We start from the raw sequence: 16,633 nt of genomic DNA on the forward strand, positions 1-16,633 counted from the left end.
AACTTCATAACTGGGAAAAATTATTAGGGTTTATTTGTTGCCAAAACCCAACCCAGATCAAATTGAAGCACTGTCCCTTTTCCAGAAGTGGCCAGCAAATGATAAGAGGGAAGATAAGTCTTAGACTTATATTTTGCCCCAAGAAGGTAGAGGTACTCAAAGATTAGATGAGATCAAGTGAGAATCTGAGAGGTGTCCTTTTGGGGAATATGCTACATTAGCATTTTTGCTACCAAAAAAAGCCATTTATAAGCAGTATGCATCCAGGAGCATACTTTTGGTGGGGTAGGGTAAGAGGTATGAAAGATGCTCAGCTTATCCTCAGAAGTGGCACATAGGCAGAAGCCAGGTGCAGAAGATGCTTTAGAGGACTGTCATTTATTTGACCAGTATTTATTGAGCATCTACTGTGAACACTACAAAGTTACTGTTTTTACAGTTTATATTTAATGGAGGTAACTGATGATAACTAAATTAATTTGATATCATAATGCACTGAAGATTATTATAATGCATTAAAGAAAATAATTATGGTGATGTGTCTGGAAATGACAGGAACTAGATGGAGGGCACTTTAGAGAGGGATCAGCAGGGAATTTGGCATTTGAACCTGGGCTGCAGGGAGAAAGCTGCCAAGGGCAGTGCCATACAGGGACAATGTAGCATTGCAGGCAGGGGACAGAGCATGTGCAAAGCCATTGGGTGAGAGCTCACTCAGCCTGTTTAACTAGTGAACACAGACAAATTTATAATCACTTTGGAGAGATTAAATGGCAGAATTTATAAATATCTATTGGACAAATGGCTGCACAAAATAATGATAATTAATAACATGACAGCATGCAAAAGAAAGAAAGAAAGACAGCCCAAGCAGTGGCTCAGATTACCCTTGCTGAGGCTTGTGGGCTGGTGTGGGCTCTAGGGGCTGAGGAGGTTGCTGTGATCACTGAGGAACGATTCTTAGAGGAAAGGAGGCTGGCCCTGGGCTGTATGACACAGCATTAGTGACAAGATGAAAGAAAAGCATCAAAATCAGGGCCACTGTGGGCATGAACTGTGTTGGGAGAACAGAGAACAGGCTGGTTTGGCTGCAGATCAGGGCTAGTGGCAGCCAGGGTTGGTCTTGAGCAGAGTACTTATGTGTGCTCTGCAGGGGTCTTTGCATACAGCATATAGGGCCCAGGAGACAAAGGTAGCAGTCAATTAAGCAAGCCTGTGGTGCTAGGCTTACAGGTTTATTCTGTGGCTACAGGAAACCTTTACAAACATGTCTGTGGATGTGGGCTTTTCCCTGCAGAAGATAGCAATGAGGGAAAGCACCTACTAGAATCATTGAGGAACCCAGGGCACTCTCACATCCTCAGCAGCTGGTTTCCTTAGAAACCTAGTGGAACACGTGCATGTTGCTTCTGGGTCACACATATTAAGTAAGCACTCAATAAATCCTTGCTAACTGACTGTAAATCCCAATCGATTTACAAATAATCACCATCTCGTTAATAAGTTGCCCATGAAAATTAGAAATTTCAAAATTGGATGTAAGGATTTATTTATTGTCTTCTCCAAAACAGACTTCCCCTGTTTGAATTGTTTGTTAAGTTCTTGTTTATGATTTAAGTGCTTGCTGAATAGAGTCCCAGTTAGTTGTGCCTATAGATTTCCTTGCTTTGCCCATCTTATTCCATGATTCCTTTTCCACATTCTTTCTTGTGAGGAATGAAGACTATGTATGTAATATTTTTAGGCCATAAGTGCTTAGTAGTTACTCAGTAAAGATCAGTGGTCAATCTTTTCTCTTCATCCCTGCTCCTCGGATAGCACTCTGTGATTTACAATGTGTTGTCTCAAACATTAGGGCCATGTATGCGAGTCCCACCTTATGGCCAACTAGTTGAGGCCCAGAAAGAGTAAATGATTTTTTTTCAAACAGCTGGGAGTGTGGCTATGGACTAGCATTCAGCTCTTCTGTCTCCTAGTGCAGATTTTTCCACGGTTGTACAAGATGATGTTGTACATCACCGGGAGTATCCAGACAAGACAATGCTGAAAAACAACCCTGAACTGAAGAGGTCCAGTCCTTATTTGGGGAATGTAGTTGGGGAGCTCAGCATCTCTTTGTTCACCAGCAGACTTCTTGTGATATCATTTTGTAAACCAGCAGGACCACTGAGCAGTGGCAAGAAAGCTCAGGGAGGGACATCTCCTGAACTCCAGGAGTTGCTTAAGGTTTGAGATTTTCTAAGGATTTAAGATTGAAGCAGTGGTTTCTTATAAGAAAATTAATTAACCAATAGATAATTCCCTACAAGGAAGCAGAAGGCCACTACCTGTCAGATCTCCCTTGCCTGCTGTTACACAGTATTAGACATCAGTAGGTTAACAGAGCCATTTCTATGGAAACTAGCTCATTATTTCTTTTTTTGTTAGAACCCTACTGGTTCATGGTCTGAGTTTCCATATTATTAAAAAATATATATATTCAACATATACCAAACAAAATACCAATCTTCTTCTCCTTGCAGTGAACAAAGCCTCCCTACCATCTAAGAATGCCAACTCCTATTTATGGCTATAAGCCATTTCCTTATCCAAGCCTCAGATTAAAAACTAAAAGCATGTGTATCATTTTAAAATTGCAAGACAGCCTATTCATTTGTTTCATTTTGCAAAATCCATGGCTTTGAAGTCAACAATTTTCAAGGGCTGTGGTTTTTTGTCAAGGTCATTAAAAGCAGCTAACCAATGACCTCCTTTCCAAGAGGAAGGCTGAATCTTGTAGAAGTTAATGTTCTGAAAAGCAGGAGTTTGCTGGAAAGCACAGAGCTGTCATTTCAAATACTGGTCTCTGGCACCAGAGTGAGGCAGGGACACTGCAGGTCCTACTCTCCACCTATACAGCGTAGATGCTCCCATGCTGATTTGAAGGAAGTCAGACTCGATTTCATCTTTCCCTTGATTGGTAAGTGGCGACTTCCCAGCAAACCCGCATGGAAATAGTAGAGTGCGTTTTAAGTTGATATGGTTCAGTTTCTTGCCTCTTGGCCCAATAGCAGGCTTGGCTGTTAGGACTTCTGTGCTCATCCTCATCCACTTTAGCTCACCCTACAGCTACACAGACCCACACACCGGAAGAAATGGCTATTGTGTTTGTGAAAATGGCTAAACATATACCATAGACCCCCAGATTAGGATCAGTCTGGTGCCTTTGAAAATGTGAATTGGGAGAGGCTGAAAGAAAATCTTTCCCTGGAGAGATTGCTGCAGAAACTCCCTTCTCACTAATGTGCTCACTTAATCTGAGCCTCAGTCTCCTCCAAGAGGCAGATAGCGCTCGCCTTCGGAGTTGTCATGAGGATTAAATAGGATAATGCTTTGAAGCACTTGGCCCAGTTCCCAGCACATGACCAGCTCTCAGTTCTATAAGCTAATACTTGAATGAGTTCCTGGTCCTCTGGTGAAAGAACGGAGCATTCAGCTTGCAAATTAATTCCCGGAAATAAGAAGCACTAAAAGATGGAGAGGAGGGAGAGGGAGGTAGAAGCTCTTGGAAGGCTCTTTTTGTTTTGCTTTGTTTACAGATCCATCCTCCCCCTCAGCCAGCACTGGGTTGTCCAGCCCTCTGTATTCTGGCCCTCCTGTGAATTCCTGGAGGCTTCCAGGGGTGGCTGTCTACCTGTGCTGTCCCTCTATCCTCCCTCCTCTCTCCCCTTCAAACATAAGCCAGTGATCCATGGAGCCCAGGATTGTCCCACACCCTCCATCTCCAAGCTCCTCCATGCCTGCTGGTGCAAAGCCATCCTACACCTGCCCTACCCAGTCTATCCTCATCTCCTTTTTCCTTCTCCATCTCAAACTTCCACACTCCTGCTCAAAAATGAGCAAAGGCAAGTGAAGAGATCTTTATGATGCACCCAATTGTCAAAAAATATGATTGGGAGCAGGACTCAATGGTGCACTTTTATAATCCCAGCAGCTTAGGAGACTGAGGCAAGAAGATCTCAAGTTCAAAGCCAGTCTTGGCAACTTAGTGAGGTCCTAGGCAACTTGATGAGACCCTGACTCTAAATATAATATTAAAAAGGGCTGGGGATGTATGTGGCTCAGTGATTAAGCACCCCTGGATTCAATCCCTGGTACCAAAAAATATATATATATGATTGGGGAAGAGTGAACATGTGAGGTGCATTCTAACATGGCTACTCTTGATTTGAAAGTGTTGCTGGAGCATCAATGGGCTCACAATAAATCCCTTATAAATTTCAACTGTCTGTAGTTGCTGAGGAACCAAAAGAAATTAGTGTTTTCTGATCAATGCACTATTTTGGAATTTGGGGGTCCAAATGGCCAATGGTAATAGAAGGAGATGCCTGACAAAAAGCCACCTGAAACCTGGCAGACTAACACTTTACAATTATTATTTGATTTACACTGCATCTACTATTCATAAATTCACCAGTGTTGAGATTATGTCTTCACACAGATGAAAATTAACTGTACTCTTGGTACATAATCTAATGTTAGCATACATACTAACCGATGTGTGTGCATATATATTTAATACAACCAATTTGATGGTGTGCATATACTTAATTTAGCATATATATACTCTAACTTATTTATCAGCATAGACAATATCAATTTGATGATGGTATACTTAGTTGCTGTTGAATAAATCAGAGTAGAGCTTAAAAAATAAAGTAACAAAAATACCCAAACTTGGGTTATGGTATGAGCAGTTAGTAAAGACATATATCCAAATGACTAATTGTGGAAGCTCTGAAAAAAATTCTAAATTGGGATACTTTGAAATTAGACCTCTAATTCAAAGCCAACCAACAACCAAACACTGATGATGTGTCTAACTGACAAATGAGAATAATAAAGACTTTATCAAGTGACTAGGAGGCTAATTTATATTCCGGATCTAGAAATTGTTTGTTTTATTGCTAGTGGGATACATGTAAATAGACAAAACAAATAAATTAAAACCTCTCAGCACCTACTGCAAATACCAAAACAGTGCCTGGAACATACAGTTTTAATTAAAATTAAAGGTCCTAGGGAAGTCTGTCTGGGTGCTTTGAAAAACATCATTAAAGGATGAAAAGAATGGAATCTTTCACAATTAACCTACCCTCTCTAAGGCAAAGATCCCATTATCAAAACATTTATTTATCTCTGTGCAGCAGAAATAAGGGGTTATATGCCTCTTGTAAAGGCTAAATGACAGGAAAATGTATGGTTTCTTAACAGAAAAGTTCCTCCTGGAAGAAATTAAAACACTGCATTTATTTTTAGAAAAAGAAATCTCATTGAAGGGTTGTTATTCCACAACAGGCCTATTTCTCATGTTCTTCGTGTGGAGGTGGGGGACTCTCATAAAAAAGAATAAAATGCCTTCTGTATTTTGGAATTCAGGTGGGAGAATTAAGACATTTTTGAATAAGTCTACCAACCTCTCACATATAATTGTTCTAGAGGTTTTTGTTATTTGTGTTCTGCTTGCTTTCTGGCCAGTATAATGCAGCATAATCTCATTCTACCAGTACAATACACAAAGGAGCCTCGGCTCTGTTATAAATGATCAGGAACCAAATATCTATAAAGCATAATGAGAATCATGAGCACTAGCAGTATTCATCACTGGAAAAATAATAGGGATTATAAAACCTAAAAGCCAAGTAGTTTGAAACTTTCTGCAGGTAGTGCTTTCTTTGAGCAGCTTTTTTGTGCATGCCTTTGTGGCTACTTTCTGGATATCTTTTCTATTTCTCATCATGGGTACCATGGGCCTTTAGAACAACACAATTCACTGTTGCCTGGCATGCTGTGGGGCTTTGAAGTCTCCACTACTGCACACTAAATGCCAAAAGCACCCACGGTTCCTGTCATACGCAAAATCACCCTCGTACATTTCCAAAGGTCTCCTAAGAAGTCCTACCTCCCTGATTGGATATCCCTGCCAGTGGGTCAAGTGTGAGGCATGGAGAAAAGATTGAATCCCATTTGGTATTGCCAGAGGGTAGATGATTTGAATTTTTAAGAGACTTTGGTGGTAGAGTTTTGAAAAAAATAAACCTTCACACTGTAGTTCTCTGATACGAATACAGAGAATGTAACCACACACAGAGTCCATGCTATACCTTGGTCACAACAGATGATCTAGCCCTTGGCAGCTAATAGACACTGCGAGGCTCAGGATGGCTTGCTAGGCCAAAGAAAGTCGCACTAGCACTATCCAAACTTGGGTCATCACCCCAGCAGATGCCCTCAAATGTTCTGCATTCTCAGAAGTGGCTTCTGAAATCTCATTTATTCAAAAGAACCTGAATCTGGCTCTGTTTCCTCTGCTGCTCTTAAGAGAGGTGGAGTCCACCATTGGGAACATCTCTGGAACAATCTTTTCAGGGCCAGGCTGGGCTTTGCCAAACTTCAACTCATCACTAATCAGAGTGTCACCAAAGGCTAGGCTAATGGGGTAAAGGAAGCAGTATAGAGAATTGAATCACCTGTCTTTTTAACTAAAAGCATTTTTGTCATTTGAAGAGACATCTGTGTTCTGAAGCTTTGTCTAAATGAGCTTTTTGGCAAAGTTTTACTTTTAGAGCTATTTCAATGATTAGTGTATTCAAATCATTTCCTTCCCTCTTAAACAAGTTCTGCCCAACTTGGGTTACATGTAAAATGAAACAGGAACATTGGCAAAGAATATCTCTGTGTTTTCCTGTTGAAACTCTCAGTGAGACTCGGTGGTGGAGCTCATGGTTAGCCTGTTCAATCCCCAGCACCATCCTCTCACACACACAGTAGGATCCAAAATCTAAACGTTAGAGCTATAAGCTATAAATCTCTTAGAAGAAAATTAGGACAAAAGCTTCACATCATCAGATTCGGCAAAAATTTCTTGTATATGACACCAAAGACACAGGAAGCAACAGCAAATAGACAAACCGGAATTCACAATCATTTAAAACTGCTGTGCATCAGAGGACAACATCAGCAGTGAAAAGGCAGCCCATGTAACGGGGGAAAATATCTGCAAACAATTTATTTGATAAGAGGTTAACATCCTGGATATATAAGCGCCTACGCCTCAAGAACAGCAGTGTATGAGGGAACCTTTTCCCCACATCCTTGCAACATTTTTTGATACTTGTATTCTTGATAATTGCCTTTCTGACTAGAGTGAGATGAAATCTCAATGTAATTTTAATTTGTATTTCTCTAATTGCTAGAGATGTCGAACATTCTTTCATATATTTGTTGACCATTTATATTTCTTCTTCTGTGAAGTGCCTGTTTAGTTCCTTTGCCCATTTATTGATTGGGTTATTTGTGGTTTTTTGGTGTTAATTTTTGAGTTCTTATTATATCCTGGAGACTAATGCTCTAGCTGAGGTGCTGGTGGCAAAGATTTTTCTCCTATTCTGTGGGTTCTCTTTTCAGGTTTTTGATTGTTTCCTTTTACTGTGAAGAAGCTCTTTAGTCTGATACCATCCCATTTATTGATTCTTAATTTTATTTTTTGTGCTTTAGGAGTCTTGTTGAGGAATTCGGTTCCTAAGCTGACATGACAGAGATTTGGGCCTACTTTTTCTTCTAGTAGGTATAATGCCTAGATCCTTGATCCACTTTTGAGTTGAGTTTTGGGAAGGGTGAGAGATATGGGTTTAATTATATTTATGTGGGTTTGTCTCTGTATCTTCTATTCTATTTCATTGGTATTCATGTCTGTTTTGGTGCCAATACCATGTCATTTTTATTATCCTGTAGTAAAATTCAAAGTCTGGTATTGTGATGCCTCCTATTTCACTTTTCTCACTAAGGATTGCTTTGGCTATTCTAGGCCTCTTATTTTTCCAAATGAATTTCTTGACTATTTTTAGTATATATATATATACACAATGGAATATTACTCTGCCATAAATAAGAATGAAATTTTGACATTTGCAGGTAAATGGTTGAAACTGGAGACTATTAAGCTAAGTGAAAATAAGCCAATCCCCCCCAAACCAAAGGCTGAATGGTTCTCTCTGATATGTGGTTGCTAACATACTATAAGGGGAGTGGGAGTGGGAGGGAAGAATAGAAGTTCATTGGATTAGACAAAGGGGAAGGAAGGGAAGGGAGGGAAGATGGGAATAGGAAAGACAGTAGGATGAATTGGACATAACTTTCCTATGTTATATATGAATACACACCCAGTGAAATTCCACATTATGTACAACCACAAGAATGGGATCCTAATTAGAATAAGTTATACTCCATGTATGTATAATATGTCAAAATATACTCTACTGTCATATATATCTAAAGAGAATAACAACAACAACAAAACCAGGAATAAAAACCCAGTTCAAAAATGGAAAATGGAGCATTGGTTGTGTATGCCTATAACCCAGCAGCTTTGAAAGCTGAGGCAGGAGGAATGCAGTTTCGTAGCCAGCCTTAGCAACTTAGTGAGGCCCTAAGCAACTTAGCAAGATCCTGTCTCAAAATAAAATATAAAGCCAGCTGGGGGTGTGGCTCAGTGGTTAAGTTCCCTGACTTCAATCCCTGGTACCAAAAAAAAAAAAAAAAAAAGACAAGAATAGAAAATGAACTTGAAGACATTTCACCAAAGATGATATATGAATAACCAATAAGCATTTTAAAAAGACATTCAACATCACTAATCATTAGGGAAATTCAAATTAAAATGACACATCATACCCACTAGGATAACAAACAAAACAAACAAACAAAATGCCAGAAAATAGCAAGTGTTGGAAAGATGTAGAAAAATTGGAACCCATGGTGGAAAATAGTATGGTGATTCCTCAAAAAAATTAAATAGAGGTTAACCATATGAGCCACCAATTCCACTTTTGGATACATACTCAAAAGAATTAAAAGCCAGGTCTAAAAAAGATGTTTGTACACCAATGTTCATAGCAGCATTTTCATAGTAGCTAAAATGTGGAAGCAACAAATGTGTCCATCAATAGATTGAAGGAGCTGGGCCCACTGCCACACACCTGTAATCCTAGCAGCTCAGAATGCTAAGATAGGAAGATTGAAAGTTCAAAGCAAGTCAGCAAAAGTGAAGTGCTAAGCAACTCAGTGAGACCCTGTCTCTAAATAAAATCCAAAATAGGGCTGGGGATGTGGCTCAGTGGTCGAGGGCCCCTCAGTTCAATCTCCAACATGCCCCCCCCAAAATAGATTGATGGATAAAATATAATATATACATACAATGGAATATTATTCAACCTTAGAAAGGAAGAATATTCTGACATGTTATCACATGGCTGAACCTTGAAGATGCTATGCTAAATTAAATAAGCCAGTCACAAAAAGACAAATGGTATATGATTTTGCTTGTATGAAGCAACTAAAAGTAGTTCAGAATCAGAGACAGACAGTGGAATAGTGGTTGTCAATGGCTCGGGGGAGGGAGAATGGGAAAATATTGTTTAATAGAGTTTCAGTTTTGCAAGATAAAAAGTTCTGGAGTTAGATGCTGGTTGTACAACAAATTAAATGTACTGAATACTACTGAACTACATTCTTGGAAATTATGATCATAATTCATTTGCTCTGTATTTACCACAGGAAAAAAATAGGGGGAAAAAGAATCAGTACTTCAGAGAATCAGTAACGTAGAGGTCTCCTTTTAGAGGAAGGAGGAAGGATTGGAGGGAGGGATGGAGGAAGAAGAGAGTAAGAGAGAGAAAAATAGTATGTGTTAGAGGTATACTGCCCAAATAACTCAAGCTTAGAAAACAGCTAACTTTTACTTACTTACTTACCACAGTTAGATATGAAAATGGCTTTTCTCTTCCTCCTCTCACATAGTTTTGTTTGTCTGTCTGTCTGTATTTTAGGGCTTTTTTTTTTCTTTTTGTTGTTTTGCAGCACTTGGTTCTACAGGGTTTGAATAAATCCACATAAGCCAGAAATAGAGACATATCACATGGTGTTTCAGGAAATAGCTGGAAAGCATGGCTGCATATATGTTGCCTTTCATAACATTTACAAAGGCACTTGCTTTTAGGACACTGTGGGGTTTGACATTTTGGGGTGTAACTTTTCCTTTTATGACCTTCAAATTTTGTCTAAGTCACAACATGAGTGAAGAGCATCAAAGGAAATGAACTTCAAAAAATGATGACCTGGTTCTTTGAAGATCTGTCAACATAGTATTCTGAGTTTGAATGTTGTGAGGCACAGTTGGGGTGGGGTCCTATTGAGGACCCACTCCAGGATAGATCAGAGTCAATCAAAATGATTAACCACTAATATCTGATGTTGTTTGATGTAGGGGGAAAAAAAGAGAAGAAAGAGAAAGCATTCAGAACATGGAAGGGAATCCAGTGAATTCCAATGAATGTACAGACGTCCATTCTATATTATGACCAGTTTCAAAGAGAAAGAAGAGACTGGATCAAAAAAAGAAAAACTACTGGGGTGGAGAGAGTAAAGCACCCAAAACATGCATGGTGTGAGAGAAGGGAGCTGGAGCCTCAGATCCCACTCCCTGCCCAACCCAGCTCTGCGCCAGTGTTTCCAGCTCCTCTCTCCTCCCACCCCAGCTCTGGGCAGCATTTCCTACCCTCCAGTCCTGCTCCTTTATCTGTGGATCCCACCCTCTGTGTTTTTAGCCTGAGTGCCTCTCTTTACCTTCCAGTTGGTGAAGATCCCCCCACCCAAGTGACTCTAAGCCTAAGTGGATCCAGGGTCCTTGCTACATGATTCTTACTCCTCACCAAATGCCATAGTTAGTTTTTAAGAAATCGAGTGCTTCTTTAGGACACTGGTCTAGAACTCTAGAGTTCTTCCTGGCTCTTCAGGAGGGGGATTTTTTTCCCTTGCTTTTGTGGAAATGCAGCTGAGTGTGAAGAGGGGGAAATGTACGAAGTGATTCCAGAGTTGGCACGGGCCTTTGTCTGGGTCATATGGTAAAACAAGAACCTAGAGGATGTAGCTGCCTAAAACTAGAAACCCAAAGCCTGTGTTTAACTTTTAAGTCTATTTGGGTTTCAAATGTGTTCCCTCTCCAGCATTTTTAAACACCTGCCCCTTCCTTCTATCCCCACCTCGATTTCCCTCCTCCCTACTTCCCTTCCCTACTCCTGCCAAGGTCTCCTTTCAGGACAGGCAGAATGGCTTTCCCACTCCAAAGTTGGTCATGTCCGAATTCCTGGAACCTGTCAGTACATTATATTACCTGGAAAGGGGGGGGGGGGGGATTCAGTTTGCAGATGGAATTAAGGTTGCTAATCAGCTGACCTAAAAGAGAGACAGGAACAGAAGATGAGTCAGAGGGAGATGTGACTTCAGCGGAGTGATGTGATGTAAAAACTCAACTCACTTTTGCCAGCTTTGAAGAAACTTTGGAAAGGAAGGGGCCAAGTGCCAAGGAATGCAGGTAGCTTCTAGAAGCTAGAGAAAGAAAGGAAGCAGATTCTCTCTTAAGAAATGAATTCACCCCCAGAGGGAACACAGCCCTGCTCACACCTGGATTTTAGCCTCAGGGTACCCCGTTTTAGAGTTCTGATCTCTAATGTTTAAGTCACTAAATGTGTAATGGTCTGCTACAGTAGCACTAGAACTAAACACACACTCTCCATCTCAGTCTCCTCAGGACACTCACGGCTTTTCCAGGCATTAGGACACCAACTTTCCTAGATGCATTAATGGAAATAATGGAGCATTTTAATCAGTTAATAGCATATCTGTTGGCCAGTGACAGAAAACCTCTTACTAATGGTGGTGTATGCAAGATAGGCACTTATTCCTCTCTCGTGTCAAAGCGGGCCAGTGCACGGCTGGCCTGGTGTCTCCACAAAGTCATTAAAGACTCATATCCTTCCTGCTCATCCTAGAGTGTTCAAGATGGTCAGCAGCAGAAGGCAGGAGACACAAGGGGTTAACTCCTTCCTTCAAGGGCACTTCATATATATACAGATGGACACAACACCTTTATTTATTTATTTTTATGTGGTGCTGAGGATCGTACCCAGTGGCTCCCATGGGCTAGGCAAGCACTCTACCACTGAGCTACAACCCCAACCCCTTCAAGGATGCTTCTGCTTAAATCACATTGAGCAAAATTTAATCAGATAACAATATCTACTTGCAAGGGAAGCTGGAGAATGTCTTTCAGCAAACTATACCCTGTTAAGATTCAGGGTTCTTATGATCTCTGGTTTTGTTTTTTTTTTTTTAAAGGTCATTATTAATAAGAGGAAGGGATAGTGGGAGGCAAATTGTGGTCTCTGCTACAAGTTACTGTGTGATCTGGTTTAGATTCGAGAGCTGAAGAGTATTTGGACAGACTCCCAAGTATTCCACAGGTTCAAAATGCTGTGATTATATGCATCCATGTAATGAATGAATACTAGTTTGTCAAAAACATTAGCTTCACAGAACCCTGTCCAGGGGATACATTATCCAGATACCAACTCTGGATGAATGGAAGGGTTAGGCTCCTCTACAGAGTAAGTCACTACTCCATCTCCATGCTATGATGTTTGATGGACTATAGATGTTGATTTGACTGTGGGAATATCATTAGCTGTAAGGCTGAGGTGACTGGGTTCCTAACCATGCTGATAAAATCAAAGTTTTTGTTGTGGTTGTTGTTTTAACGTGCGTTTTCCCCTCCCTTGATCTCCAAATGTACGAAAGTAGAGTTTGGGGATCTTTGAGGCTTCAAAACTCCCATCAGTCTTCCCTCTCATTTGTTTTGTCTCCAAACTCTTTGAAAATGAGTCACAGGAACAGTTAATTATCTTCTAATTTATACTGCAAATGCTGTTGGGTGGCTTATTTTGCAGTATTCATTACAAAGTAACATTCTCTATAAAGATACATGTGTGTTTACAGAAAATTATATATAATTTCTTCTTTTGTCTTGAAGAAATATATCAAGAAATAAGTGCCAAAGGAAGTAGTTTTTTGACTTTTGCACTTTTTTGTAATTAAAACAATTGTTTTTTGGTTTTAGTGGGGGAGGTAAAACTATGTATGAAACTTGCTGGGATTATTCTTCCTTCCCTAAGTTTTCTATGTGTCTTCTTTCCTTCTTGAGATGGGTAACCTCATCCTGCTCCATCCTTAAATAAAAAGATTTCCCAAAGTTAGCAAAGGTCAAGGCTTTTAATATAATGTCTTCAGAACAAGATTTTCCTAGTGTTGACTGAAGCAGTGTTTAACTTTTCTCATTTCTTGGGTCATGTACTTCTAGCTAAATTGAAGCTCTCTGATACCGCTTCAATATTGGGCATCAGTGACCTCAAGAGCCATATTCACACAGTTGGTCCTGAAATAGCATAGGGCACCTTGACATGGAGCAAGACCCAATTAGAACATGAGGGAAATGAGCACTGAAAAGAAAACAGGAAATTTTTAAGATGAACAACAGGAATAAAGGGAGATGATATGTCAATAAAGGATTAGAAGACAAATGACAATGGGTAGGGCTTGAAGTGGGTGCAGGCACACCAGAGGAGGAGGTCTACACCGCTGAGCAAAGACGTCTTCTCGTGATCTACACAGTTGGCAGAACTCCACTCTCAAAACGTGTGCTTGGGCTGGGGATGTGGCTCAAGCGGTAGCACGCTCGCTGGCATGCGTGCGGCCCGGGTTCGATCCTCAGCACCACATACAAAGATGTTGTGTCCGCTGAAAACTAAAAAAAATAAAAATAAATATTAAAAAAGATTCTCTCTCTCTCTCTTAAAAAAATTAAAAAAAAAAAACATGTGTGCTCCATTCCATGTTTATAAAAGAAGCAAGTCTTTTGTACTTAATTTAGAAGAAACAATGATAGGCTAATTGATGTATTTAACAATTTAAAGATGGCGATCCCTCTGCCCTGACATTATTGGTGTACTCCTAAAGAATGATGAGAGTAGCAAATAGTTGTAAGTCAAGCTGTAATTCACACAGAATAGGGAGGAATGGCTATTTACAACAATGCTGGGTGAAGTGACACTGAGAAGCCAGCCCTCCTGCTGCAGTGTCGCTGCCACAAATAGATTGAGGTGTCACCCTTAACCAGCAGGGTGGGTTTTGAGGCCTTTTGGAGAACATTGAAAACAATGTCTTGAGTCCTAAAGGAACATAGAATTTACCCACCATCCCTCTGCTCATCTTCCCCTCCTCATCCTCTGAACACACTTACCTCAGAATCTAACAATATTAGGATTCAATAGACTACAGCAACCACCACAGTAATAATGCACAGCATCACCTTATCATTTGGAACTTATATTATAAATCAAGATAATTTGACTATCTTGTTTTCTTTTTTAAAAAAAATATTTATTTTTTATTTGTTGTTGGGCACAATACCTTTTTTTTTAATTTATTTTTATGTGGTGCTAAGGATGGAACCCAAGGCCTTGCATGTGTAGGCAAGCACTCTACCTCTGAGCCACAATTATTTTCTTATTGTGGAAGAATATCTTATTCTACCTAATTTGATGAACATTCTCCCCCACCATCACCCTCCAAGAAGTGGCAGTGTGTGTGTGTTAAGCGGGTGAAGCATTGCAAAATGAAACCTCATCTTCTGGTCTGCCTGCCAGTCGGGCGTAGTACTAACAGGAATGCAGAGAGCTGGAGGAGCTGGGCCTGGCTATAACCACGGTTTTAGGATCCCCTGGTTGCAAAGAACTTGCCCATCTGGTGGCTCCTTCTCTGATAGTCTTCCTCTTTGTGTTTTCTTCTAGACTGTCTGAACATCCCATCCAGCACTCCGATGGCTAGCAACAACACCGCCAGCATAGCACAAGCTAGGAAGCTGGTAGAACAGCTCAAGATGGAAGCCAACATCGACAGGATAAAGGTGAGGACCACTTAACCCCCACAGTTCATCTGCCTGACGACAAGGAGCACAGTTTGCAGCCATCTGTCATTTGACTACTCTTCCATAGAGAGGGATGAGAGCAGAAATGATAGTACAGAAATTTAATGATTGGGTAAATGGTCCTTTTTCTACTGTGTCTTTGCCTTCTCTAGATTTCTCTAGTATAAAATAATAGCATAAACCGCTACATCGATGTTCATAGCAGCACAATTCACAATAGCAAGACTGTGGAACCAACCTAGATGCCCTTCAATAGACGAATGGATAAAAAAAAATGTGGCATTTATACACAATGGAGTATTACTCTGCATTAAAAAATGACAAAATCATAGAATTTGCAGGGAAATGGATGGCATTAGAGCAGATTATGCTAAGTGAAGCTAGCCAATCCCTAAAAAACAAATGCCAAATGTCTTCTTTGATATAAGGAGAGTAACTAAGAACAGAGTAGGGACGAAGAGCAGGAGAAGAAGATTAACATTAAACAGGGATGAGAGGTGGGAGGGAAAGGGAGAGAGAAAGGAAATTGCATGGAAATGGAAGGAGACCCTCAGGGTTATACAAAAGTACATACAAGAGGAAGTGAGGGGAAAGGGAAAAATAATACAAGGGGGACAAATGAATGACAGTAGAGGGGGTAGAGAGAGAAGAGGGGAGGGGAGGGGAGGGGAGGGGAGGGGGGATAGTAGAGGATAGGAAAGGCAGCAGAACACAACAGACACTAGTATGGCAATATGTAAATCAATGGATGTGTAACTGATGTAATTCTGCAATCTGTATATGGGGTAAAAATGGGAGTTCATAACCCACTTGAATCAAAGTGTGAAATATGATATATCAAGAAATTTGTAATGTTTTGAACAACCAACAATAAAAAATTAAAAAAAAAAACTAACTCAGCCACATTTTGAAAAAAAAAATAATAGCATAAAATAAAGCTGGTTCTTCTTGTCAAATTAAAAACAAAACAACACTAAAACAGAGCAAAAAGTAAAACACAGGCTCATGGCTGAATTCCAGCTAGGAAAATGGAATGTGTGGCAGGTTGGTCCACCGGTTCACCTCCCTGACTTTTTAGAGGTACTCTTCTCATTTGGGTTCTTACTTTTCTGTCCTTACTCAGGTTCTAAGACTCTTTCTTTTAACCCTTCTATTCACCCTTGTTGGTTCATTTTTTCTTCCTTATACCCTCTTGGATTTTTTTCCTTTAACACACAAAGGTGAAACTTGATCTCCCTAAGAATAAAACAACAGGGTTATGAGTTTTTTTGGTTTGTTTGGTGGGTTGATGTGTATAGTGGGGGGTTGGTACTGGGGATGGAAACCAGGGATTCTCTCCCACTGAGCTTCATCCTCAGTCCTTTAATTCTTTGTTTCGAGACAGGGTCTAAGTTGTCAAGGCTGGCCTTGAACTTGCTGTTCTCCTGCCTGCGTTGCTGGGATGACAGGTGTGCACCACCATGCCCAGCCAACATAAGAGTTTTAATGAAAGTTAATAGTCTACTTCTTTTTCTTTCTCTGACTCCTGAAACCCAACCTGACAGCTTTGCCATATATCAGGGCTGATATTTGAAGCAAGGCTTCAAATCCAAAACCTTTGTTGCCAGATTTTGAATGTGAAGGTGGCTCCACAGCTATCTATTGTGAATAGACAGCCAGAGAAGGATAATCAGAAGGATTTGTGTCAATCATCACAACTCTACTTCCCTAGGAACATTCTATAAAATGGAACACAGAAATGTATCTTATTGTTCTAACAAAAAAAAAAAAAAAAAC

The 16,633-nt window shown here is 40.2% G+C and overlaps 1 protein-coding gene across 4 annotated transcripts in view; it reads left to right on the plus strand.

Annotated features, from left to right (window-relative positions):
• The window catches only part of Gng2 (G protein subunit gamma 2), a 119,261-nt gene that overhangs the window by 86,783 nt on the left and 15,845 nt on the right, over positions 1-16,633 (plus strand). For 3 of the 4 annotated variants that reach the window (XM_046461384.2, XM_058584534.1, XM_046461383.2), the window contains one exon: positions 14,721-14,836. In XM_046461384.2, the coding sequence (XP_046317340.1) occupies positions 14,750-14,836 (87 nt within the window). In that variant the 5' untranslated portion in view covers positions 14,721-14,749. Of the gene's footprint in view, positions 1-7,536; positions 7,603-14,720; positions 14,837-16,633 lie in introns of all 4 variants that reach the window. The other variant, XM_058584533.1, reaches the window with a different exon arrangement.

The sequence above is a fragment of the Marmota monax genome, unplaced genomic scaffold (genome assembly GCF_021218885.2).
Source record: "Marmota monax isolate L192 unplaced genomic scaffold, Marmota_monax_Labrador192_F-V1.1 WCK01_AAM20220418_F8-fsc00001, whole genome shotgun sequence".
Taxonomy (NCBI): Eukaryota; Metazoa; Chordata; class Mammalia; order Rodentia; family Sciuridae; genus Marmota; species Marmota monax.